Source organism: Schistocerca americana, chromosome 2 (assembly GCF_021461395.2).
Source record: "Schistocerca americana isolate TAMUIC-IGC-003095 chromosome 2, iqSchAmer2.1, whole genome shotgun sequence".
In the NCBI taxonomy this organism is placed as follows: domain Eukaryota; kingdom Metazoa; phylum Arthropoda; class Insecta; order Orthoptera; family Acrididae; genus Schistocerca; species Schistocerca americana.
The window spans coordinates 1,012,057,035-1,012,083,032 of NC_060120.1; the positions used below are offsets into that span (position 1 = coordinate 1,012,057,035).

Consider the following 25,998-nt stretch of genomic DNA (forward strand, 5'->3'; position numbering starts at 1 on the left):
AAGAATATCGTGCATGGCATTACGCCGTTATCCAAAACTGGGCCCGAGGTTAACTGTGTTGCACCATGGGCTATGGATGACTGGGATGAATGTCTCCAGAGATCTGTATGGGTTAACAGACATGCAACTGTTGAGTCACTGATCGCCCAGTGAACCAAGGGGCTAAAACGGTGTCTCTTCAACGACCGTTCAGAGAACGTTGATACGTTTGGGTTCAAAATGGTTCAAATGGCTCTGAGCACTATGAGACTCAACTGCTGAGATCATTAGTCCCCTAGAACTTAGAACTAGTTAAACCTAACTAACCTAAGGACATCACAAACATCCATGCCCGAGGCAGGATTCGAACCTGCGACCGCAGCGGTCTTGCGGTTCCAGACTGCAGCGCCTTTAACCGCACGGCCACTTCGGCCGGCAATACGTTTGGGCCTCTACAGTGTGCGCCAGGTTGACGCATCCATGCTAACTGCTGTTCATCAGCTATGAAGGCTGGAATTTGCACGCTAGTACCGCAACTAGACGTCCACTGAGAGGCGAAAGGTGGCCTTATCAGATGAATTAAGTTTTATGACTCGTCGGCGAAGAATGTCTGAAAGCATACACCCTGCAACAATCGTCGGATGCGACGAGGCCGGTGGAGGCAGCGGTATGATCAGCAGATTGTTCTCGTGGCACTCTGTCGGCGATCTTCTCATTCTTGAAGGCATAATGGGTCGACACAAATACGCATCTATCCTTGAGGACCGTGTCCATTGCTACATGCAGTTCGTTTTCTCTCGGCGCGATGGTATCTACCATCAGAGCAATGCAGCGAATCACAACTCGCAGTGTACGTGTGTGGTTCGTAGAGCACGAGAATGAATTGGTCGTACTACTCGTGCCCGAATTCCAGCTCTGCCGAGAATCTGTGGGACCACCTCGATCGGGCTGTTCGCGCCATTGATCCTCAACCGACAAACCTCGCGCAGCTGGCGACGGAACTGGAGTCGTCATGGCTCCACGTCCCTGTCGGTACATTCCACAGCCTCACTGACTCTCTTTCTACACTCCCGCTGCAAAAGTTGGTTATTCAGGTTTTTGACATGTCGCCTCATTAATATGACAGAACACTGAATTTCACCCTACTTTCCCTGTGGCTTACGCTAATTTTTCTCAGATTTTCGAAGACATTGGATCATTTAATTTTGGATTTCTGTTTTTCTGTGCCGACAGATCCTATGAATGGGCCTTGGTTTGTCCTAATTCTGTCGGTACATTCCACAGCCTCACTGACTCTCTTTCTACACACCTGCTGCAAAAGTTGGTTATTCAGGTTTTTGACATGTGGCCTCATTAATATGACAGAACAGTGAATTTCACCCTACTTTCCCTATGGCTTACGCTAATTTTTCTCAGATTTTCGAAGACATTGGATCATTTAATTTTGGATTTCTGTTTTCTGTGCCGACAGATCCTATGAATGGGCCTTGGTTTGTCCTAATTCGTGCCCCCAGTCCGCGCCGGTAGCTGAGTGGTCAGCGTGACAGACTGTCAATCCTAAGGGCCCGGGTTCGATTCCCGGCTGGGTCGGAAATTTTCTCCGCTCAGGGACTGGATGTTGTGTTGTCGTGATCATCATCATTTCATCCCCATCGAAGCGCAGGTCGCCGAAGTGGCGTCAAATCGAAAGACCTGCACCAGGCGAACGGTCTACCCGACGGGAGGCCCTAGCCACACGACATTTCCATTTCCATTTCTTGCCCCCAGTATTAAGCCCCCTGGTGTCTTTACCATTCAAGCAGCCAAAGTTATCGTCATCTAACAGATTCACAATTTATGAAGGTAGTATCTGTTCCCGAGAGAACAGATACCATTTGTGACCGTGCAGTTTCTCTAGCATGAACTGATAAAGAAACCGACACCCTAGCTGCAAACAGGCGTTGATATACATCATTGGGGACGTGTTGAAAATGTGTGCCCCGACCGGGACTCGAACCCGGGATCTCCTGCTTACACGGCAGACACTCTACCGAACTGAGCCACCGAGGGCACAGAGGCTACACCGCCTGCAGCGACTTAGCCCTTTCACGCTCCGCGTGAGACCCACACTTCCAACACGTCCACACCACTACATTATTGACGTATGAAGCTTGATGTTTGAAGCTTGGGTGTCGATTTAATTATCATTTCATACTAGAGAAGCTGCACGGTCACCAGTGGTATCTGTTCTCTCGGGAACAGATACTACCTTCGAATGCCAGAGACCTTAGATAAGTTCCAAGAGATTTCCACAGGAAGCATTTTACCTTTTAGAGACTGTATTGCGAACAGAAAGCTGCGCTCGCGCCCTGGGAGTGTGCCGCGGAGTACTCACAGGAACTGCGGCGCGGACCCGTGGTGCGAGGGGTAGACGACGATGCTGGGCCCCGCGGCGTCGCGGTCGAGCGCCTTCCTGCGCCTCCGGATGAGCAGCACGGTGGCCACCAGCGACAGCACCACCAAGACGCTGGCCGCCGCCGCCGCCACCGGCACCGCCACCTCGCCTGCGCACAGTACCGGGCACAACTTACGTACACACACACACTGTCCGCGCAGCACACTCAGCTGCAGGGGCTGTTTACATCGCGCTGCAAGCAGGCGACTCGGTAAGAAAAATGGTTCAGATGGATCTGAGCCATAAACAGGTCATGGCCCATGGAACATTGGCCGGTATGAGGTGGAGCGTACACCATTAAGTTAAGTAGTGGTTTTGATTTTGTACATATGTACTGTTTATGTTTTCCTTTTCTTTTTCGTTTATAATGTATAGCTATGGTGTTCTTTTAATCATTAGGCACTTGTGGGTTTTATTGTTGTTCTGAAGAAGGTGTAGTTATCTACACCGAAACCTAGGTTAACACTACCTGCTTTTTTCGCAGTCGAGGCGGGTTTTTAGTTTTTTAATAAATTTTAAGTATTGTGGAACAAAGACACTGTGTAATATATGGATATTGCATGGACGAGGGACTTCAGATGATGAATGTGAGAATAAGTACCACCGCAGGTGTATTTTGAGTATGCCTTTATTCCATCACATGACTAGTTTTGGCGGCACATTTTTGCCACCCTCAGAGTATTTGATTCCCTTGGCGCATTTACTGTGAGATCCTTGTTGCTACCACACGTGGGCTAGCTTTCATCAGGGGTCTAAAGTGTCCTGGGTCTTACAGTAAATGCGCCAAGGAAGTCACTCATGACACTGGACACGTCACGGTGTCGAGTGTAGACCTCTGATGGAAGCTAGCCCGCATGTGCAACGAACAAGGATCTTAAAGTAAATGCGCCAAGGAAAGCACTCTTTTAGCTGTGGTGGAGCCTGAGGATAGCGGTAATGTGATGTCGAAACTATTCAGGTGATGTAACATTAGTAGGCGCTGGATCAAGCACCTTAATCACTGGAGAGGCCAAAGACACACCTGCAAACAACACGCCGCCAACGTCCTCTCGACAGCACGTATTCAGCTCACTGCCGTTGACAGGAACGCCTCACTGACTCACGCTTCCACTTTGGCGTCAGTCAATTCATCACAGAGTAGGCTCAGTTAACATCACAGACTAAGACACTTTATAGGGACCAGATTAGTGACTATAGCAAGACTGAAGTTTGTAATAGCAAGATTACTAATATTATTCCAAGTGTGTCTCTGTGTTCTAAAAAGAGGATACTGGCCACTTAGAACAACATCCTCTCTCTTCCTTCCTCGCAGTAAAAGACTCTACAACAACAATAGTAATTCTTCTATGGAATATAAGAAGTTATCAAGGAAAAAATTTCTGTTTGTTTTCAAATTTTACTTTGGTGTCTGCGAGACTTTTTATATCACTGGGTAATTTACGAAAAATTTTACACTTACAGCATTGTGCGCCTCTTATCGAGCTAGAAACAACTTTAGTATGCAATATTCAATGTCATTTTCCCTTCAGGTGTAGTAATTATGAACATCATTGTTTCTTTCGGATTGCAGTCAATTATACACCAAACTTCACGAGTGAATAAATATATCGTGAAACAGTGAATACGCTGCTCCTTAAACAATGTTTATAAGATGATTGTGGGTCAGTACCAGATAATGTTCTAATAGCACGTTTACGAGCAATGAAGATTTTATTTCTTAAAGATGAGTTACCCAATACATTAACCATGTGGCATTATTAAATGAAAATATGCAAAAATGTCTATTTACTGATTTGTCTCTCTTCTAAATGTGCAATGATTCTAAGTGAAAATGTGGCTAATGAGTTTGTTTTAGGTTCCAGTTTAAATTTTCATTAATATGAGGATCTAAGAATTTTTAAGTTTCCACTCCGTTTATAATTTCCTCACCATGTCTTATGCTCATCATTGAAGCAGCACACCTAGATGTGCAGAACTGAAATTGATGGCGAGACCCCCCGCAGAAAATCAATGACGTTCACAAGAAAATTGTTTACCATTTCTTCTGTTTCTGTATGTGTGCATTGTCTAACAATTAAATGAAATCAACTTTTTACTAACAAATACACTAAGTGCACCTTACACACTTTTCACACTTTATTGTCGACTTATATTCAGTCACTGTATCACTTTGACTACTCACACTTCACCGTTTATTTATATTCACTCACTGCACTACATTTTGGTCCCTCCCTTCATCACTGATAAGAAACTGAAGTTCGAATCCACGACAGGTCTCGTTTAATATACCCCTATCAACGGGTAGCCCCATCAGTGTCGATTTCCAGAATATACCAAAAAGGCTTCGAATGGTCCACAATGTTTCAGAACATTCCACAACATTCGAGAGTGTACCAGAATGTTACACGATTATCCGGGGTGTTCCCGAACATTCTGGAATCTTCCCAAATATTCCAGACTATTCCTAAACATCCAAAACATCCTGGATCATTGTGGAACATTCCGGAAGGTTCTGGAATGTTTTGGAATCCTCCCGAATACTCTAGAATGTTCTGGAATGTTCTCGAATACCCTCAAATGCTTTCAAATGTTCTCGAAATTTTAGAGGGTGCCTGTATCAGTGGCTCACATGCGAACAGTACAACAAAAAAGAAAAGGGACAGTGACCTATATTTGTAAGCCAAAAGGAATTGCGTGAACCATGATATCGCATAAACCTATTGCTCTACATAAAAGCGAAGCAACTTCACTTACATCGAATGATTGGAAACCCTAAATATTCTCATAGAAAGATAACGGAAAACGCTTTGTTTCTCAACGTCAATGTCCGCACTAATGGTGTCGATTACAGTTAATGTGGCCACTTCTCGGTAGGAGGCAGCACTATAGAAGACATCAGACAAGCAGTGGAAAGTTTTGTCAACCTGAACACTTCACCCTTCTTTACCCTGTTCTTCTAAATTCCTTGTCAAGCGTTAAACTTCCAGTTCTTGTTCAGGCACATATACTCTTGTTAAATCTCGGACACTTTGCTGTCAAATTTTGGAGCGTGTCCATTTGTACAATTCCTTTTTTTTTTTTTTTTTTTAATTAGCTTGAGGTGAACCTTATGCTCGCCGTTTCAAATACACGTGCGGCAATATAAATTACTGGGAGTCCACTGCTTTCAGTTTATACTTAATTATTTTTAGAGATAAGTACGTTATGAGTAAATTTGATCAGTTATCACACTCCCTTTAATGGTATCTTACGTCTGTGTTTTGTAATTTAATGGTGTCTCAGTTTCTTGATCAGTCTTGCACGTGAAGCTTCCTGATTAGCCAGTAGCGTCGTAACGGAAACTTACTCCGTTTGACTTCAGTTGATATTTGTAAATGTATTGTTAACATTTATGTATTTGTCAAAGAAATTGGTTATTGTAGTAAAGTGTATTTAAAATTAATTTGTTTCACGAGTGGTGTTGAAGCACTTTTTGCCCAGTCCTCCATCCAAAAGGCGACCAAATGACAGGCCGCGTTTCGGTAAAGCCATTTCGCTACCGTTTACTCAGGAAATAGTCTTATTTTCAAGCAAGAAAAATATCCTCATGGCCAATATGATGACATCTGGAGCATGTAGGTCTTTCAGGGGCATTGCTACGGCCTACATGACGTGGCAACACAAAGAATCGCGCAACAACTCTGAACATAGGAGTGGCACTACGTCCTGGTTGTGGATACCGCGTCACAGCAGAAGCTACGTTGTCTGAGCAGCTATCGTGATGGTATGGGTGCACAACATTGACCACTCCGAGACCTTATCTGTCAAGAATACAACACCAGACCGCATGTTCCAAGTGCTGCCGTGAATTAAATTTACACAGAGGCTATCACGTTCTTAACATCTCTCATCCACTGAAAACATCCGAGCATGGGCTGCCAACAGATTGGCATGCCAGGCACTGCCATAGCTCCTTGACAGGGTAGATGAAATTACGTTCCCGTTTTTGTCATCCAATCTCAGTTCGACTCACTCCCTATCCAAATTAAGTCCATTGTTCCTAGCAAGGTGACGGTTGTGTGTTCTAACATGCAAAGTTGGCAGAGGGTATTCGTGCGCTGCAGTTTAAAATAGCCCTTGCTCCGCTCCTTCAGCAAGATATCTGGAGCAAGTGTGAGCTGTTGTGCAGACACTTGACCGTCCCAGAGTGGTCAATGTGCAGCAGACGCTGCCGGCCCATGCCGGGGCAGACAAAGGCCACCAAGTAACGAGCGCTGCCCCCACCGCTCCCACCCCCACCCCTTCACTCTCTCCCGTTTCCCGACCGCGGGGCTGCCGCCATTGTCTCTACGGCCGACGCTTTCCCTCCGTGTGCAAAATTTCTCGAGGGCCTCTTTAGTCCGAGAGCTGCGTGGCCCTTTTGTCTGCGGCGGAAAGAAGATCCCCGTTTCCCCTGAGGCCACGTGTTCTGTCCTCGAGCCGGACGTAAGCGATCTCGGTGTTACATTACTTCCCTCCCCCCCCCCCCCTCCCTCCAGTGTGCACGGAATCTTTCGAGGTGGCCTTCCAAATTAATTGCTCACCTGTTACAACATTTACATCACCCTTGATGCAACTACTTTCCGCAAATGAGGCGTGACACAGGACACGCCGTCTTGAAAGTACAGGGTTACTATAAATGAGTGAAGCGATTTCACAGGTTTCCTGTAGCTATATTATTTGACATATTGCTCCAGAGCTTTCCATACACATAGAAAAATTCAAAAAGTTTTTTGACATATTACAAGTGGTTCATGCGTGTCCCTCTCCCCCTCCCCCTCTTCCCCTAGTGATTCTAAGGATATAAATTCAGTAAACAACTTCTTACCACGTTCGGTGCTGCACGTCCCTATTAATCTGTTTCAGAAGCACTGTCGGGACGCGGTCGGAGTTCTGGTAGGTTTTTTGGCAGACCAGGAGTAAACTGTAAATCTTTCACACAGGCCCTCACGAGAAGAAGTGCAGGGTTAGGTTGGGAGATCGTGGAGCCGCTGAGACGATTGGCTGATCATCAATCCCACCACGACCGGTCCTTCTGTTTCTCAATTTCCTGTATAAGAATTCACGAACATCTTGCCGGAAGTGACTTGTTGCTAGATGAAGTACGTACTGTAGGTCTCCAGTTGTAACATCAGCTTTACAGCATGTCCAGATATACCTGTCATGTAACGGTCTTTTGTCAGAAGAAAGAGGGGCTCTAAACTTTAAACCTTGAGATTGCACAAAACACATGATCTTTTGGTGAATCTCGAATGTGCTGCATCATAGCGCGGTGATTCCCTGTGCCCCAGATGGTGCTTCATAACTGATGATGAGTTTCTAAGAAAATCCATTCACATACATAAGCTGTTTCAGATGTGTCGGAAATTCAAAGCATCTGACATTGTCATCGGGATTCAGAGATTCTAGTAATTGCAAACCGTAAGACTTCAGGATCAATCCTTTCCTTAGGATCTTCCATACGTTCGGTTGTGGTTTGTTCAGCTCTTTTTGTTTTGCGCCATTCGTTGACTTCAGAGGGCTACGTGCTAAACACGCCCGCTCACGGTCAATAGTCCCTTCACTCACTGCAAGCTGATTTCCCCTTGCAGATTCATCCTGAAGCTTTAAACTGCACATGCAACCGGTGAAAGGATTTTTAAAATCATTTCCGTCATCTATAATAACCTTGTAAGGAGCTTCCACTGAACGAAGGACGCTTCAAAGCAACGATTATACAGAAATCCCAAGACTACCTCTACGCTATTTTAATCTATGATGAATTCTTTTAATCTGCCTAACTGTACAAGTTTCGCGAAAACTTTATGTTGAGCCTGCTGGGCTCTGACAATTGTAACACCCCCGATGGCGTCTTGGCTCAGTGTTCGAAAGAGCATTTTTGGTTGTTGTACAGGATGGCGAAAGTGGGAATGTGGGCAGAACGGAGGATGTAATTCGTCAACGGCGATAAGTCATTCGTTGGAGTAAATATCTGTGTTCACTGCAGATCAGGTCTAATGTGAAACCCTTCAGAGTGGATGTAGTTAATACACATCCTAGTCGGACGGAGTAAGGGGGTGAGTAGCCAAAAGTTAAAACATTTTATAAGCTGAACAGCAGAGACAAGGGCAGTCTTGTAAGAGAGACAGATGGAGGCGCCATCAGTATAAGAGAGCAGCAGCAGATGCTCTAAACTGTCCGGTAGGAGAGCGAAAACACAAAGGAGCGTAATTAAGAAGTGACTCTTCGGAGGTATACACAGACGAAATTCACAGGGGTCCTCTCCTACACTTCTGATTATGAAATTGTATCTGATATGCTGCAGGGTCTGTACCGTTCTTGGACTGCAGTCCATCGTTTCAGTACGCAGATAAGCGAACATTTAGCTTGCTAGAACGATTGCTTTCCCTAGATAGAATGTCAACGAAATAGAAAGACAATAAATATTATTAATATCTTGGGTTACTTTTTGTGACTGACTACTGGAAATCGAAGAGAGGTAGGTTCAGCAACCAAATTGGAAAGGGTTTTCTTCCTTCATGCACAACGAACCCTTTCCTTGATATGCTGTAATTTTAGCTATGGAATGTAGGTGATTGCAATGTATCTGCGTTTCATTTGGAGCCATGCTTGTGTTGTATAATGAGAGATGGAATGCCTGCACGTTATGCTGTTGTGTGTGAGGCTGATGTGCAATCCCCTCAATACGTTACAAGTATCACTCGTGGTAAGAACAGTGTTTTGTATCATATTGATTGCTATATCTCCGAGGTAAGTGAATACTAAAGTGGAAAAATTGATGGCGCGCTTATGGTGGGCGCTTCCGTACCCAAGGCAACCGAAGTGTTTGGTGCTTCGAGAGGCAGTGTATCGATTTATACTGCACATAGGGAAAGCGGATAAATGAGGAGATGGATGTGTGTGTTGAGTGGTCACGACAGGCGCACTTTGAAGAGGATTGTGACGAAAAATAAGGGGAAGACAGCTACAGAAGTGACCACAGCACTGAATATCGCTCTTGCGAACCCTGACAGCGCCAGAACAATACAGTAGTCCAATAGGGTTAAACCTAAAAATTAGACAAATCGGGAATAATTGCTACAATTTTTGTTTTATTTTAATGGCTTCATTTGTGGCCCAGTATAACTATCCTAGGTTTTCCCCCTCAGCGGAGTTGTGGAAAAGTGGGGGGGGGGGGGGGAGGGGGCATAAATGTACCCGAAAAAGGGGTATTTTTTGGGTTTTGGGATTATATCTCGTAAACGACTCACAATATCGAAAACGTAGTGGAAACAAAAATTGTAGGGCATGCAATTTTGCATTGAATGAGACCATTCGAATATTTTTTGGACTACCCGTTTCCATACTAATGCTCTTCAAAATAGAACTAATTTTACATGTTAATAAAAAGTTTCGTTTTAACCTCCGTTTTTTTGGTAATGTTGAAACTAACCCACCTGACAATAATGTCGTTCGTAAAAAAGATATGGAGGGATAAATTCTGCATTCGATGAAACCCAAAGTGAATTTATTGGACCACCCATTTGTGTACAGCTCCTCATTAAATTTTGAGCACATCTCATCATCAATGAGGACAATTTCAAATACAGTTCTTCAGTAAGTCTTATGTATACCTATTTAAATACAGAACTATAGCAACCCATTGTCTTGTACTTATTAAATATAGTAATAGAATAAAATATTAAAATCTGGTAAAATTTGAAAAGTAATATTAAAAAAGTTTTTCATATATGGAAGGTTAAGACCTGAGACCTCGTATCTGATAGATGTCAGAAAAAGTCCTGGCTCAAAAAAACTTGTAAGTTAAAAAAATATATGTTATAACAAAAGATGCAAAAAAGAGAATGCACAACCTGAGAGTAATAAATGATTATGCTTTAAATTAAAAAGGAAAGTAATTAAAATTTTTATTAAAAAGTTATATTTTTTACCTCCCTTGTAAAATTTGTCTTTTGTCAGATACGTGGTCTCCGAGAGGGGGCAAAAGAGAGACACACACTCCTTGAAATTAAGTAGTGGTTATTATATTTCGTAAATACAAAATATTACATAAATGTATGAGATGAAAATGGTAAAAGTAGGGATGTACACAAATTTCACATACGTCGACGTATAATGTACACATACAAATTTGTTTGGTGAGCGTCTTACATAGTGCCCTGCCGTGTTTGTATTCAGTGGTTAAGCCTACCCATTTCCACTAGCGTCTTTATTGGGTTTTTTACCGAGTGGCAACTGTAGCACTTGCCTTTTGGCAGATATGTATTTAACGAAAGTCAGCCACATACGTACAGGGCACAGGCAAGCACACATTTCCTTTTGTAGTTTTTTTTTTTTTTTTTTTTTTTTTTTTTTTTTTTTTTTTTTTTTTGTTGAGCCCACTGAAATGGTATGTGTTGGCCATATTTTCGTTTGCTGGGCAAGTTGAAGCGGTTTTGTTAAGAGTAAACGAGTTGAGGCTTTCGGGTTCTAAGTCATTCATACGTTTTTTAAATCTGTTGTTCATTTGTTTAAATAGTCTTTAGATCGAAAATCAATTTTTTGGTTATAAATTTTAGTTTCCCAATAACTGCTATTTTTAAAATTTCTTTGAGGTATAATATGGGCTTTTCCTTGAAGTTTATGATTATTGAAAAGGTATTCTTGAATGTGTATTTTGGACTTTGTATGAATTGCAATATCTTGAACACGCGTGTTCATGCAATAGCTTGGCACCCATATCTTAATCGTAATTATAATTTGTATTGCACCCACTAGTTCTTATAGTTTTGCACTGACGGCTCACGTTGGTGGATTTGGGCAGACTGAAGCAGGGGCACCGCAGACTACAACTAATTAAATTTCACTTTATGTGACTCCTGTTGTTGATACCTCAATGTTTTTAAATTGTTATTCATTTACTTACAGACTGTTTTAATAGAGAAGTCATTTGGCTAAATTACTATTCCTCACGAACTAGTATTATCAGTCTTCCAATTTTTTTAATCCTTTGAGTTGTAAGAGCCACTCATTCTGCTGCCGAAAGCAAACGTTTTGTAACAAAAAGCAAGTGGAATATCTGAATATTTATGGTAATTAATCTGAACCCCTGTTTTCAATAAATATCTTTTCTGCCACCAATGTCAAATTTTATTTCCTTGCAACTTATCGCTCCCAGCACCACGCTAGCTGTCCCGTTTCAGTACATTGCACTCGAGTCTTTCTGAAGGTGCGTAAGAACAAGTAATTGCCGTCGTTTCGTAGACCCAGTCTAGAAGAACATTAACTTTTGATAGGAGGTGCCCCAATCTGTTTCGAGTAAGGTATTCAAGGCACAGCTTTCAGAAACAAAAAAAGAAAAAATCAGAGAAGCGAATTTTCGGGAGAATGCCGTTCGTGGAGAAATCTGTGGTCGAGAGAACACTGACGGTGACATTAATTTCCAAAGTGGAACCGCAAATTCTGTAAATACCTCCATAAATAAAGTTGGGACTCATTCCACAGCAAAGTCTCGATTCTCCTTTTTTTCCGTTTGCTTTGGAGATTTACAAGTGGTAGAAGAGCGGCAGAAGTTGGCAGACGGGCTAACACTAGCGGCAGCAGGTGGAGCAGAAAATGGATTGGACATGGGAGGAAGTGGGCGGGGATGGTCGAAGGAGTGGAGAGGGGGGGGGGCTTTAGCAGGCAACTCAGCCAGCGCCTCAAAGGGAATTCTTGACGCCGCCGAACGAGCTACGCTTTGCATTTATGCCTTCGGCCTACGTGAATTATTCATACACAGCTACAGGCAGAAGCGAAATTTCATCACGTGAACGACACCGTGACAGCAGTGTAGCCATGCGGTAACTTAGCACGCCATATGGGGAAACGAGTACAGAGTTTTACAGATACAGATCTTTTTTTCTTCTCTTGATATTCAACAGCGCCTCTACACTGATGAGATAAATTTAATTAGGTACTAGTGATCCTTCATGAGTGTACACTGTAGTGAAATTTTCTCTAACTAAAACAGCGGTACGCATGAGAAAGTCTAGTAAAACAACTGTATGAGCCATGTAGATTTGAGAGGTGGCCAGATACATCATCTTCTACTGAAGTAGATTTGGACCTTCTATTCAGTCGCCGTGCCGCACCGGTTAAAACATGTTACTATCGCTGCTGTCGTGAAGTAAACAGACTATCAACGATACATATTATGAAAATGAATGTGTGTGTTTTTGTGTATATTACGTATTTCATCCTAAAACTCTGGACCGAATTCAAGAAAACTTGGTACACATATCCCTCAGTGTCAGGCAACAACCGCTATGGGAGTAAGAACCGTCTACCTATCATCTATCATACTTCGGTGATATAACTTCATAAACAACGAGATGCACGAAAATCTGCCATATCATGCATGTGATTAAATTTATCACTTCTGTGCTACTGACTCTTAGCAAAAAATTTTGAAGGCAGTATCCACATATGCCGTTAAATGAACCTACAAAAACATGCCATGTAACCACGAGAGGTGACGTCATAAACACTCTCGTGCGTGGCAAACGGCCACGTCATGCTCGACGTTTAAATTTACTACTTCTTTGCTACTAACTCTATTCGCAACATATTTTGTAGATACTACCCACATATGCATTTGTATGTACCTACACAAATACATCATTATACGGCACATAATTTAAGAGATATGAAGTCGTAAACACTGAGATGCCTGAAAAATTGCCGCATCATGCCTTAAATTCTAACACATTTATTCTGTACTACAAAGATACTCGTACAATCGAGTCAAATTAAGTCAGTTCCTGAATCCTGGTAGCGCTTTTGACAGCTTTCAACAAACTCTATTCGCAACATATTTTTTAGATAATACTCATATATGCATTTGCATGTACCTGCACAAATACATCATTATACGGCACATGTTTCAAGAGATATGACATCGTAAACACTGAGATGTCTGAAAAATTGCCGCATCTTGCCTGAAGTTTTAACACATTTATTCTGTACAACAAAGATACTCGTACAATCGAGTCAAATTAAGTCAATTCCTGAAACCTGGTAACGCTTTTGATAGCTTTCAACAGCGGCTGTGGGCGAAAACAGCAGTAATCTAGAGAGCTATGAAGTGGCGTTACCATACAGACGTTAACAAACTTACGCTGTAGGCACGCGAAGCATCTGCGTCCAGCGGGCGGAAACTTTCAGAGATCATTTTTTTTTCTTTTGTAGATACTGTATTTATACTACATTTGTACGTGCCGCGCGAGGTAGCCGTGCAGTCTGAGGCGCCTTGTCACGGTTCGAGTCCTCCCTCAGGCATGGGTGTGTGTGTTGTCTTTAGCGTAAGTTAGGTAAAGTAGTGAGAAGGCCTAGCGACCGATGACCTCAGCAGTTTGGTCCCATACTACCTCAAAAGAAAAAGAAAAAGAAACATTTTTACATTCTGCATATTTCATTCTATGACTGTTCATTATTTCAAAGGTGATTTAACAATACATAGAAATCAAACTTTTTCCATACTTCACTGCAAACATTGTTTTTTTCCGTTTCTAATGCAAAATTGGCAAACTAGCAAGGGCAATGTCGTATATGTGAGCTAGTATAATTCATAAAAAATAAAAAGCCTACCGTGAGGATGTAGATCCCTAACAATTCATTTTGCATTTCTCTTGCAGGAAAAATAATATAGCAATACCGATAAATTTGATCATAGGTCAATATTTGTGCTCAAGTCTTAATTTCCACTGAGGTAATGAGATTCTAATTTCCAACTATTTTATCTCACCATAATAATTTACAGAGTTTGTTTTTCTATTTGTAGCTGATTTTATGATATTACCAATTTTCAGGAAGTGAGTTAACGGTTTTTGTTATTTGGCAGTAATAATTTGTAGCATTCAGCGGTTTTATGTCCCACAAACATCTTAACAACGCATTCCGATAGACAATGCTCCAGTTACCAACTTTTCAGACTCATCTAATGAGGTTAAAACACTTAAAAGTATACCGACACTTTTGCGGCGCTCATAAAATAAAACAGAGTGAAACAGACTGGACTGTGAGTTCTTTTCTTTAGTTAGTCGGCGATTTTAAGACAAGGACTCACAGTCCAATGTATTTTTACCCTATTAATTATTACTGTAGCTACTTTGGTAAGGTTTTAAATATTCATTGTTAAGTACAACGTTCATGTAATTCACTGTTGCAATTAATTCTGTTATAATAAACATGATTCGAAAGACAAAATTATTTACTTCCTGAGGTGTTGTTCTGATGTTTTTCACTCATTCAGAAAATACGATCATTAATTTCAGAGTTCCAAAGAACTCACCTGTGCTGTGTTATGGCGCTGGTCACCTTCTTCCTCCGAATTAATTAGTCATCTCAAATCCTACAGTTTTCAGCTTACGTCCCCAAAATTGTTTCTCAGTATTATGTAATAGCTTTTCGTTCCCAGTTATTATATTCTTGTAGTGGCATATTCCACTACTTGAGATGCGTTTTAACAAGTTAAATCAAGAGGTACGCTTTTCCCTTACCCATCAAAACATTCCCATGTCGTTTTCAAATACACTAAATATAACCGCTAACGTACGAAGAGCGCGAGGTCTGTTTGACCCCACGAATAGATTCAAATCGCGCTTGCCAGAATGCCATAAGGGTGCTCGGTGCTTGTTACTGGCTAGTCTAGTTTCGTTTCATCTAGCTAGAGATTCAAGTCCTCTTCCGTTTCCACTTCTAGACTTTGCAGGTAGAGTAACTACTGAAAAGTCTACATTGTCCAGGCGCTTTAAAAAAGAACAACGTCTATCTTCAGAACGTTTAAGCTAAATGCGCAGCTATCTTCTGTCATATTTTGAGTGAAGCTCTATCGTTAAACTACACTAGTCTGACATATTTCTCCGAGAACGTGGCAGAGAAAATTTAATTTTTACCGGTACCCTTACAACGTAAAACGAATGAAATGGACGTTAAAGCTTTTACTGAATACAAGTCACAAAGAAATGTTTGGTTAGGAAGAGGTATTTAACGACAAAATTGATTTAATAGACATTCCCAATCATTGCCTAACTAAATTATTGCTGTATTAATTTACGGTTATCGCTGTTGTTCATGGTGAACTTTGAAATGGGCGCTCAGCAACAAGGGTCATTAATGCCGAACCACAGCTACATAAATAATCCATAAGTGGTAGATTAAATAAAAATTTTACAAATAAAACTGAGAAATGACAGCAAAAAAATATAAATACAAAACATGGCAAAAACGTGAGCGGTCTCCAATCAGTTACTTTTGGTGTGTTGGCAAAAAGATTATGGCCCAATTTTTGAAAATTTAGTTCTTTATTTGCTTTTTGAACGCTTGTCTTCTTCTCGTATAACAGATCATATAAAGTATGCTTTACAGTCTACGTCCTCTGGATATTGCTATATTCATCATTCTTAACATAAATAATGTAACACAAAAGAAACACAGTAGAACTTCATGACTGTGTTCCATTAAAGGAAACAGTTGCACTTAATTACGACTAAACGGAAACGGTAATAAAATACCGAAAAAAATGGAAGTGATACTCAGTTTCTCAATGCTCAACAATAAGGATTTCTAAAAATTCCCTTCGGCATGCGGCTACCTCAGAACGTCTGGAGCTCTGCTGTGCCAATCGGAAATACCTACATCTATAGGTGGTTTTCTGCAGCCATTTTCGATAAGCTAAACTTATCACATTTTACAATGTTGGTGGTTGCCTCTGCTTACTCCAAGCCAACACAACTCTGCGTGGGTTCTGTAGATACTGTTACTTGCCTACTGCTTTTCTACGGTACATCATATTACGTATGACCCGTATTATAAATAACTTTCAGGATATGGTGCCCCTCATCAGAACTTCGATGCATCGCAGCTCTACACAGGCTGTTAATATTGTACTATTACTATTAATCGTGTATAAGAGAAACTAAAAATCACTTAAGTATCCCATTCTCGTGAAAATATACTGTATCACTAGTTATACGACGCTTGTGCATTATTTGCTGTATTCTCAAAGACAACATCTGTGTTGTAAGCGCAAGTGGTTCATTTGTTAACTATGCTTCGTGCCCCAAAAAATTCGTAATTACTGTCATTATATGGTACCTCACAACACTTACTCTCAAGTTCGTTACAGTGACACCTTCACATTCAGTTGCCACTCATCATATATTTACTACATTCCCTCCTTAAACACATGTACTTTTCCTCGACATTAACACCGTGTCATCACTAGCCTCTAGGTTTCTAATCACGTTTCATAGGCTTGTGTCTTTGTCGCAGTTATTGATGTAAATTCTAAGCGTGTTTAGCTCATTCCCACCTGTTCGATGCAAAGCCCATTAACATAAATAATGTCTGAAACGTAATCCCGAATACTATCCTTCTAATTTAGGGGTACTTTATTTACCAATTATGGGTGTCCTGAACTTGCAGGTGGGTAGCTCCTACTTTCTCTTTGTCTGCGTTCAAGACGACTTCTACTAGAAATAAAGTGAACAGAAAAGAGTCACATGGAATACAAAATTAAATTTATACGGAATAACAAAACGTTCTGGATGCGACACATTGCGCTATGAACCCGAAATTCAGTAGGTAGCAATCAAGTCGCAATGGCACTTGTGAATGTGAAACGAGCACATTCTCTTTGGCTTATGTGCCGTGTGACTGTTACTGTAATACCGTAGCACCAAATCCCTGACATGTCTTTCTATTCAAATCATTACCTACACCGGACGAGTCCGTATGTACCGTTGAGAAACGCAATTTACACGATGAAACACGAATACATCCAAATCAGCAAGCGAGGTGAGCAGTAATACGACAGACCGTTCACAGCTCCGACCGGCTATCCACACTTAGGCTTCGTGAGATTTCTCTAAATCGTTTAACGAGAATGTCGGGATGGTTAATTTGGAAGAAAGCGGCTTATCTCCTTCTCTATCTTTCAACAAGTGCTATGGCTCCGTCTTCTTGATCTCTTAATTAGTTTAGCTACTTGTACCATAAATCGTACCCATTGTAAACGTAATGGAAAAGAGCATTTGGCGTCATTAGCCGGGAGGCCCATTGCGGGGCAGGTCTGGCCGCCTTGGTGCAGGTCTTATTACATTCGATGCCACATTGAGCGACATGACCACAGGATGAGGATGAAGTAATGATGAAGACAGCACAACACCCAGTCCCTGAGCGGAGAAAATCCCCGACCCAGCCGGGAATCGAACCCGGGCCCGTACGACGGCAATCCGTCAAGCTGACCACTCAGCTATCGGGGCGGACCTGTAAACGTAATGATGTGAAACGTGTCAACAGCACAAGGGATACTATTTTTTTTAAACATCTGTTTTCTGATTTGTTTGATGCGGCCCGCTACGAACTCCTCTTCTGTGCCAGTCTCTTCATCTTACAGTAGCCCTTGCAACCTACGTCCTTAATAATTTAATTATTTGGTGAATGTATTCTAATCTTTGTCTTACGATGTTGTTTTTACCCTCTGCAGCGCCCTCTAACACTACAGAAGTCATTCCGTGATGTCTTAACAAATATCCCCGTCTTCTTGTCAGAGTTTCCTCCCCGATTCAGCGCAGAACCTCCTTTTTCCTTCACCTAATTTTCAACATTCTTCTGTAGCACCACATTTCAAATGCTTTGATTTTCTTCTGCTCGCGTTTTCCCAAAGTCTATGTTTCACTACCAAACAATGCTGTACTCCATACATAAATTCTCAGAAATTTCTTATTCAAATTAAGGCGCATGTTTGATACTAGCAGACTTCTCTTGGCCAGGAATGCCCTTTTTTCCAATTATAGTCTGCGTTTGATGACCTCCTTGCTCCGTCCGCCATCGGTTAGTCTGTTGTCTAGCTAGTGGAATTTCTTACTTCATCTACTTCGTGACCATCAACCTTGATATTAAGTTTCTCGCTGTTCTCATTTAGGCTACTTCTCATTTTCGTCTTTCTTCGGTTTACTCTCAATCCATATTTCTGCACTCATTACACTGTTCATGACATTCAACACATCCTGTAATTCTTAGAGAAATGTAGCCAAACATTAACGTATAGCATTACTTGCTCATTACTATGCAGACCTACGAACTTACAACTTTCTACCTCGTTTATTAGTTTTTTTGTTTCTTTTTGCTACTTATCAGTATTCTGACTGTTTCATGCAGCCCGCTACGTATTTCTCTCTTTGCCAACCTCTTCATCTCTTAGTATCTCTAGCTCGCCTATGATTATTTGATTTTCATCACCATTTACGTACTGAATTACCCTTTCACTAGCCTCATACACTTTCTATACCTCATCTTCTGGTTATGGCATCTGCATGTAGACCTGAACTATTGTAACTGGTACTCGTTTGCTCTCGCTTCGAATGAGAACAACCATATTTCTGTTGACAGTAATTCACTCTCTGCCTTCCAGTTCGTAACAAATCCCACTTCCATTATACTATTTTCTGTTTCTGTTCATATTACCATGTATTCGTCTAACCATAAATCCTTATCTTCTTTTCGTTTAACTTCACTGATCCCTTCCGTTTCTAGACTGAGCCTTCGTATTTCCCTTTTCAGATTTTCTAGCTCCCTTTCAAACTTATACTACCCTTTGAGTCGTAGGTTGCTACCTTTCAGGTGGCTTTTCCAATATTTTTCTTGCTATCAGCCTCACCCCCCACCCTTGGAAATCTCCTTTTGGTTATTCAAAAGGAGTACTAATTTCGAAGTTGTTACCAAGAAAGAGATCATCATGACACTTTTGCAATTACAGGCCGTATGTCCTGTGTCTTTAATGCAGTAGATTTAGTTGCCTTTTGCATCCGCATGTGGTTGATGATTTGTGATTCTTCCGCCTTCTCCCCAGAAACTCTCTCCCCTCATCCGACCTCTTTGACAAAGCCGTTTGCAGATTGACGGTTACTCCTTACAGCGGATGTCTTCTGTCACCATTTCTGGCAATTTTTATTCAAAATGTTCGCAGTGGCTTAGTTAGAACCCTGGATTCACAACGTTTTCAAAAGACACTACATCTAGAACACGTGTAGTCGTACTAGGTTAGTCGGTGGGATATTGTTGATGGTACAAAACTGAATTAACTGTGTTTTATAAACGTTTACCCCATTCGTACTGATCAAGTCAATAATTTTCACAAAAACATCATCTACTGTTCTTTTAATGCTTCTTTCCTAAGCTCGGGAACGTTTGCTAACATACTATCTCTGCCTAATGATTCTAATTGAATGGCAGGTCATTTACACAAAGAAAGAATAAAAGTGGGTCTCCCTTTGTAATTTCTTCCTGCGCCGATGATGTGACATCCCTCTTTGTATTAGCCGAACAAACTACGGCAACTGCCGGCCGCGGTGGTCTAGCGGTTCTAGGCGCGCAGTCCGGAACCGCGCGACTGCTGCGGTGGCAGGTTCGAATCCTGCCTCGGGCATGGATGTGTGTGATGTCCTTAGGTTGGTTAGGTTTAAGTAGTTCTAAGTTCTAGGGGACTGATGACCACAGTAGTTAAGTCCCATAGTGCTCAGAGCCATTTGAACCATTTTTGAACTACGGTAACTAAACGCATCCTGTTTCTTGCATAAGAACTATGCAACAGTTGTGGTGAATTTTATATTCCATAAAATCCTTGTCTAACACAATCCCTTCGTCGATGGAACGCTAAACTCTGACCTTGCTTCCTTCTTTCGTTACTTTTCACATGAGCATTAACTGTGTTGGAGCAAAGTGCTGGCACATTTGTTGATTGTTTCCCAAAAATAGCTCAAATCTACATTTGGTACGTTCTAAATCCCGCTGACTGTACTCCAATACTTTTGTCACGGGGAAAGATTTTAATCCACCTCTTCATGCCAGAAACGAAACAACGGCTCAGAGGTAAGAACTTGTATCAGTACACAACAAAGGCAGAATTGATGTCATCTGTCAGAGACAAAACTAATGCATGTCACTGATTACCTTGCACAGGGTAAAGCGATAACTATAGCACACTTCAATCGACTTCGAAGATAATAGCATCATCTGCCTTCAAGATGACGCACCAGCCCGCGGATGAGCTTTGGAAATTTTTTAGTAGGCTGGACGATTTGAAATATGGATTTGTAGAGTTTCAAATCTATTCTGTAGATTTTTTACGCTCTGAGGTCCATCTTAAAACAATTTGACTACATAACCTTGTAAAAAAGCACTTTCGGATTGGAAACTACTCACTATAAACTGTCGGCTAAAAAGACTTTGACTAAAGGGAAGCAGGTCAAAAAATAAGGGTAGTTCTATCGTTTTGGCCGGCCGGGGTGGCCGTGCGGTTCTAGGTGCTATAGTCTGGAACCGCGTGACCGCTACGGTCGCAGATTCGAATCCTGCCTCGGGCATGGATGTGTGTGATGTCTTTAGGTTAGTTCGGTTTAAGTAGTTCTAAGCTCTAGGGGACTGATGAACTTAGAAATTAAGTCCCATAGTACTCAGAGCCATTTGAACCACTTTTTATCGTTATTTATCACATAACGTTTCATCGTTCCTTCTAAGACAAATTCGTGCATAAACGTGAACATTACTAATGTCTGTAGCGAGTCCCAGGCTACGGTTAAGTCAGACTGAACTAGGAATCGTAATAGTGTCCATGCACAAGCATAAATAGGTTCAAGAAAACTAAAGCAAATCAAAGGCTATTTCACATGATGCTCTTTGCGAGTACTTCCGCGTTATTTTCGAACATCTGTCGACAGCGTTTGCCACGGCGCATTGCTTTAAAGGGCGGAGCTCCACTCGGAAACTTGAAAGACCCTTTGGCGCCGCTCCATTTCTGTATCCGGCCTCGACACCCCCTGCGCTCATTTCACTGCGGACGCAAACTTTGCCAGGCCGAAAAACCCGCGCAGTCGGCCTGAAACGGACCGGCGCCGGCAGGTCGTGAATCAAAGCCAGCTGGCGAGATTACGGCGGGAGGGCGGAAGGCGCGGCCCGGCGAATTCATAACGCGGGCCGTTACCGTGACGGACTGCGCGTCCGCGCCATCAAAAGGAAGTCCTGCGGACTGCATGGCGGGTGTGATTAAAGCCCCTGCTCGCCTGGAGCAGGGTCTGCGAACATCAGCGACATCCGCGAGGTTGCCATGCCACCACGCACATCACCGTATTCTACATCACGCCGAACCGTCGATCCATTGCTGGGCATTAAAATTGCGACACCAGCGAGGACCTGTTTGCGAAATTCTACGTATTGTGCGATTACAATATAGCAGGAAGGTTACGCAAGTGCACGGTCTGAGGAAATGTATCCGGAAACACCAATGTATTGGGGAACTGACCGCTAGATGTGATGAGATGTGGACCCACCTGTATAAAGGAGGCCGTAAGTAGCTTTTTATCAATACAGAAACAGTAACCACAATATGGGTTGGTCAGCAGAGCTCAGAAACTTCGGATGTGAACTGGTCATAGGATGTTTTCTGACCGCTAGATGTGATGAGATGTGGACCCACCTGTATAAAGGAGGCCGTAAGTAGCTTTTTATCAATACAGAAACAGTAACCACAATATGGGTTGGTCAGCAGAGCTCAGAAACTTCGGATGTGAACTGGTCATAGGATGTTTTCTGAGTAAAAAACCCATCAGGGCCATTTCAACCCTCAACTGCTTCCAAAGTCGACTCTTGGTCATGCGTTCGTGAAGTGGAAACGTTAAGGAATGACTATAGTTAAAACAAAGACCTCGAATACTGAGGAACAGGACCCATCAAGCATTGCGGAGGGTGGTTCCCAAAAAAAAGTCTCAAGGAACTAACTACAAGGTACTACCGGCAGTCCTTATAGCATAATGACTGTGCGTAGAGAATTAAAAATAATGGCTTACAACGGCTGAGTAGCTACCCATAAGACACACATTTCAGCAGTCCATGCTAAGCTGTGCTTGGGGCAGTGAACAAAGCGATGTCACTGGATTGTTTTTGACTGTGAACGATTACTCACGCAAACACTGTGAGAATCCGATTTAAGGGTCTATGTTTGGCAACTTCACGTGTAGTCTTAACATCAAAGTAAGGACGAGGTGGTTTTACGGTACGAGGATGTTCTTCGTGTTTGAAAGCGCTTAATAAACTGCTAAACGTGAAACGATACAATGAAATTTTACAGCATTATGTGCTATGTACAGTACAGGAACAGATCTGGGACGATCACTGATTGTAGTGATACGACAGGGCACCCTGCCATAAAGCAGCATCTTTCAGGCGTAAATATCACGTGCCGCCTACCTTTCATCCTGAGCGAAAAGTAGATTCGTGAATAAAATGCCCAGTAATAATTCAGCGATTAAACTCGTTCATCGATAACGTTAGCCACAGATAAGGTAATGTGCTCTACGCTGTCTACTGCCTCATGTTCTCCCTTCCATAGAGGAAGACATGAATTATGAACGGCCATTTAAGAATGACTTCGCAAATTCCGTTTATGCTTCCGCGTTAGGTGTAGAATGTTTCAGAACAAATGAAAACATGTATTTGACTGAATGATATTTTCACTCTGCAGCGGAGTGTGCGCTCATATGAAACTTCCTGTCAGATTAAAACTGTGTGCCGGACCGAGACTCGATCTCGGGACCTTTACCTTTCGCGGGCAAGTGCTTAACCATCTGAGCTACCCAAGCACGACTCACTCCCCGTCTTCACAGCTTTAATTCTGCCAGTATCTCGTCTCCTACCTTCCAAACTTCACAGAAGCTCTTCTGCGAACCTTCCAGAACCAGCACTCCTGGAAGAAAGTATAGGTTCGCAGAAGAGCTTGTGTGAAGATTGGAAGGTAGGAGACGAGATACTGGCAGAAGTAAAGCTGTGAAGACGGGGCGTGAGTCGTGCTTGGGTAGTTCAGATGGTTGAGCACTTGCCCGCGAAAGGCAAAGGTCCCGAGTTCGAGTCTCGGTCCGGCACACAGTTTGAATCTGCCAGGTAGTTTCATGTATTTGACTGTTTCTCGAATGCAGATTTCCCGCTTCGTGCGAGGGGTCACCTTAACAACCTCTTTTTTTCCCGGCCAGGTGTTCTACCAACTTTTTTTTTCTTTCTTACGGTCTCCTTACGCTTCCAGGAGCGGCTGACATCTCCATTTGACGGATGTCTAATCTCCCTTGTGCTCGCAATACACGGTGTTCGGAAATTCCCGTTACAAACTTCTAGGTCCTATGGAGGCGAGTGAGTAAATAATATTTTGAATAGGAACTCATGGCCAGAAGTCTTTCGACACCGTTCCTCATAAGCGTCTTCTAACCAAACTGCGTGCCTATGGAATATCGCCTTAGTTGTGCGACTGGGCCGGCTGGTATGGCCGAGTGGTTCTAGGCGCTTCGTCGCTGGTTCGAATCCTGCCTCGGGTATGGATGTGTGTGATCTCCTTAAGCTAGTTAGGTTTAAGTAGTTATAAGTTCTAGGGGACTGATGACCTCAGATGTTAAGTCCCATAGTGCTCAGAGTCCTTTGAACCATTTTTGTGCGACTGGATTCGTGATTTCCTGTCAGAAAGGTCGCAGTTCGTAGAAACAGACGGAAAGTCATCGAGTAAAACAGAAGTCATATACGGCGTTCCTCAAGGAAGCATTATAGCCCCTCTATTGTTCCTGATCTATATTAACGACATAGGAGGCAATCTCAGTAGACGTCTTAGATTGTTTGCAAATGATGCTGTCATTTACCATCTTGTAAAGTCATCAGATGACCAATACGAATTGCTAAATGATTTAGATAAGATATCTGTATGGAGCGAATAGTGGCAATTGACCCTGAATAAAGAAGAGTGTGATGTTATTCACATGAGTACCAAAAGAAATCTGCTAAATTTCAGTTATGCTATAAGTCACAAAAATATGAAGGCTGTAAATTCAACTAAATACTTAAGGATTACAATTACAAATATCGTAAATTGGAACGATCATATAGATAATGTAGTGGGTAGAGCCAACCAAAGACTGCGATTCTTTGGCAGAACACTTAGAAGGTACAACAGGTCTACTAAAGAGGCTGCTTACACCACGCTTGCCCGCCATATTCTGGAGTATTGCTGTGCGGCGTGAGATGCTCATCAGATGGGACTCACGGATGACATCGAGAAAGTACAAAGAAGGCCAGCTCGTTTTGTATTATGCCGAAGTAGGGGAGATAGTGCCATAGACATGATACGTCAATTGGAATGGCAATCATTAAAACAAAGGCGTTTTTCATTGCGACGGGATCTTCTCATGAAATTTCAATCACCAGTTTTCCCCTCCGATTTCGAAAACATTCTGTTGGCACCTACCTGCATATGGAGAAATGATCATCACGACAAAAGAAGAGAAATCAGGGCTCGCACAGAAAAATTTAAGTGCTCGTTTTTCCCGCGTGCCGTTCGAGAGTCGAACGGCATGAAGGTGGTTCATTGAACCCTCTGCCAGGCACTTTATTGTGAATAGCAGAGTAATCACGTAGCTGTAGATGTAGGTTGTATTATTGTCTAGTACATCTTAGTCTTTGATGATCTCGATAGAAGCCGGGACTTTGACAGCTTTCCCAGTGCAAACCTTGACCAGTTTCCTACTTGTATTCGTGCGGTAATTTCCTGTCTATCTAGTTCCTTTCACCCTTTCAAAGACTTTGTCCTCCCCCTTCAGGGGTCTGTCATCATTTTCTCTGGTAACTACGACGTATTTTTTCTTATCCATATCAAACTTCAGACCTGCTCTCTTTGCCTCTTCCATTAAATTTATATACCAAACAATTTTTCTACATTTTGTTTTCAGTGATTTTAAGTGGAAATGCTGTCATTTTGACACAGTATTCAGGATCGTCCGCCTAAGACGAAAACCGAGATGAAAATATGTCTAAGAATAATTTTATAGACTTAAAACGTAAACTTTCATGGCCGGAAATGTCACAATTAATAAAATGTTTCCGGCTATTTTGCTGTGGTCCAATGGATTTCACCTGATTAGTCAGTAGCGAGCCAGGGTGTGCATAGAACATCCAACGAAGCTACGATCCCTCTTGAAAATGTCCTCCGCAGATGGGGACGAAACGTCGTGTTTTAAAGGAAAATCCATTAGACCGCGGCATAACGGGATCTTCTCATGAAATTTCAATCACCAATTTTCTCCTCCAATTGTGAAAACATTCTGTTTGCACCCACCTACTTAGGGAGAAATGATCATCACGATAAAATGAGTGAAATCAGGATTCGCACAGAAAAATTTAAGTGCTCGTTTTTCCCGCGCGCCGTTCGAGAGTGGAACGGTAGTGAGAGACAGCTTGAAGGTGGTTCGTTGAACCCTCAATCAGGCACTTTATTGTGAAGAGCAGAGTAATCACATATATGTAGATGTAGATGAAACGTATCGTTCCCGTTCTACAAAGGTAGGTGTTCAGATGTGAAACGCGCCCACGTTTGCTGAGGGAAAGCGAAGTCTCAGAGTTGCCTGTCTTGGTATGCAATAGGGTAGACTGTATGACGTGTACTACGTCAGACGGTCGCCTGATGTCACTTAACGTCTGCCTTGCTGAGAGATCTACTCAATCCTTTGCCTCCCCGCTAT

At 42.3% G+C, this 25,998-nt stretch overlaps 1 protein-coding gene and 1 non-coding gene across 2 annotated transcripts in view; both read right to left on the reverse strand.

Annotated features, from left to right (window-relative positions):
* Positions 1-25,998, reverse strand: part of LOC124594624 (synaptotagmin-15-like) — a 159,341-nt gene that overhangs the window by 128,385 nt on the left and 4,958 nt on the right. The window contains exon 2 of the mRNA XM_047132996.1: positions 2,354-2,437. Within this exon, the coding sequence (XP_046988952.1) occupies positions 2,354-2,437 (84 nt within the window). The remainder of the gene's footprint in view (positions 1-2,353; positions 2,438-25,998) is intronic.
* On the reverse strand, positions 1,955-2,029 carry Trnat-ugu. Its single transcript has one exon. It is a non-coding gene; the product is annotated as a tRNA-Thr (tRNA).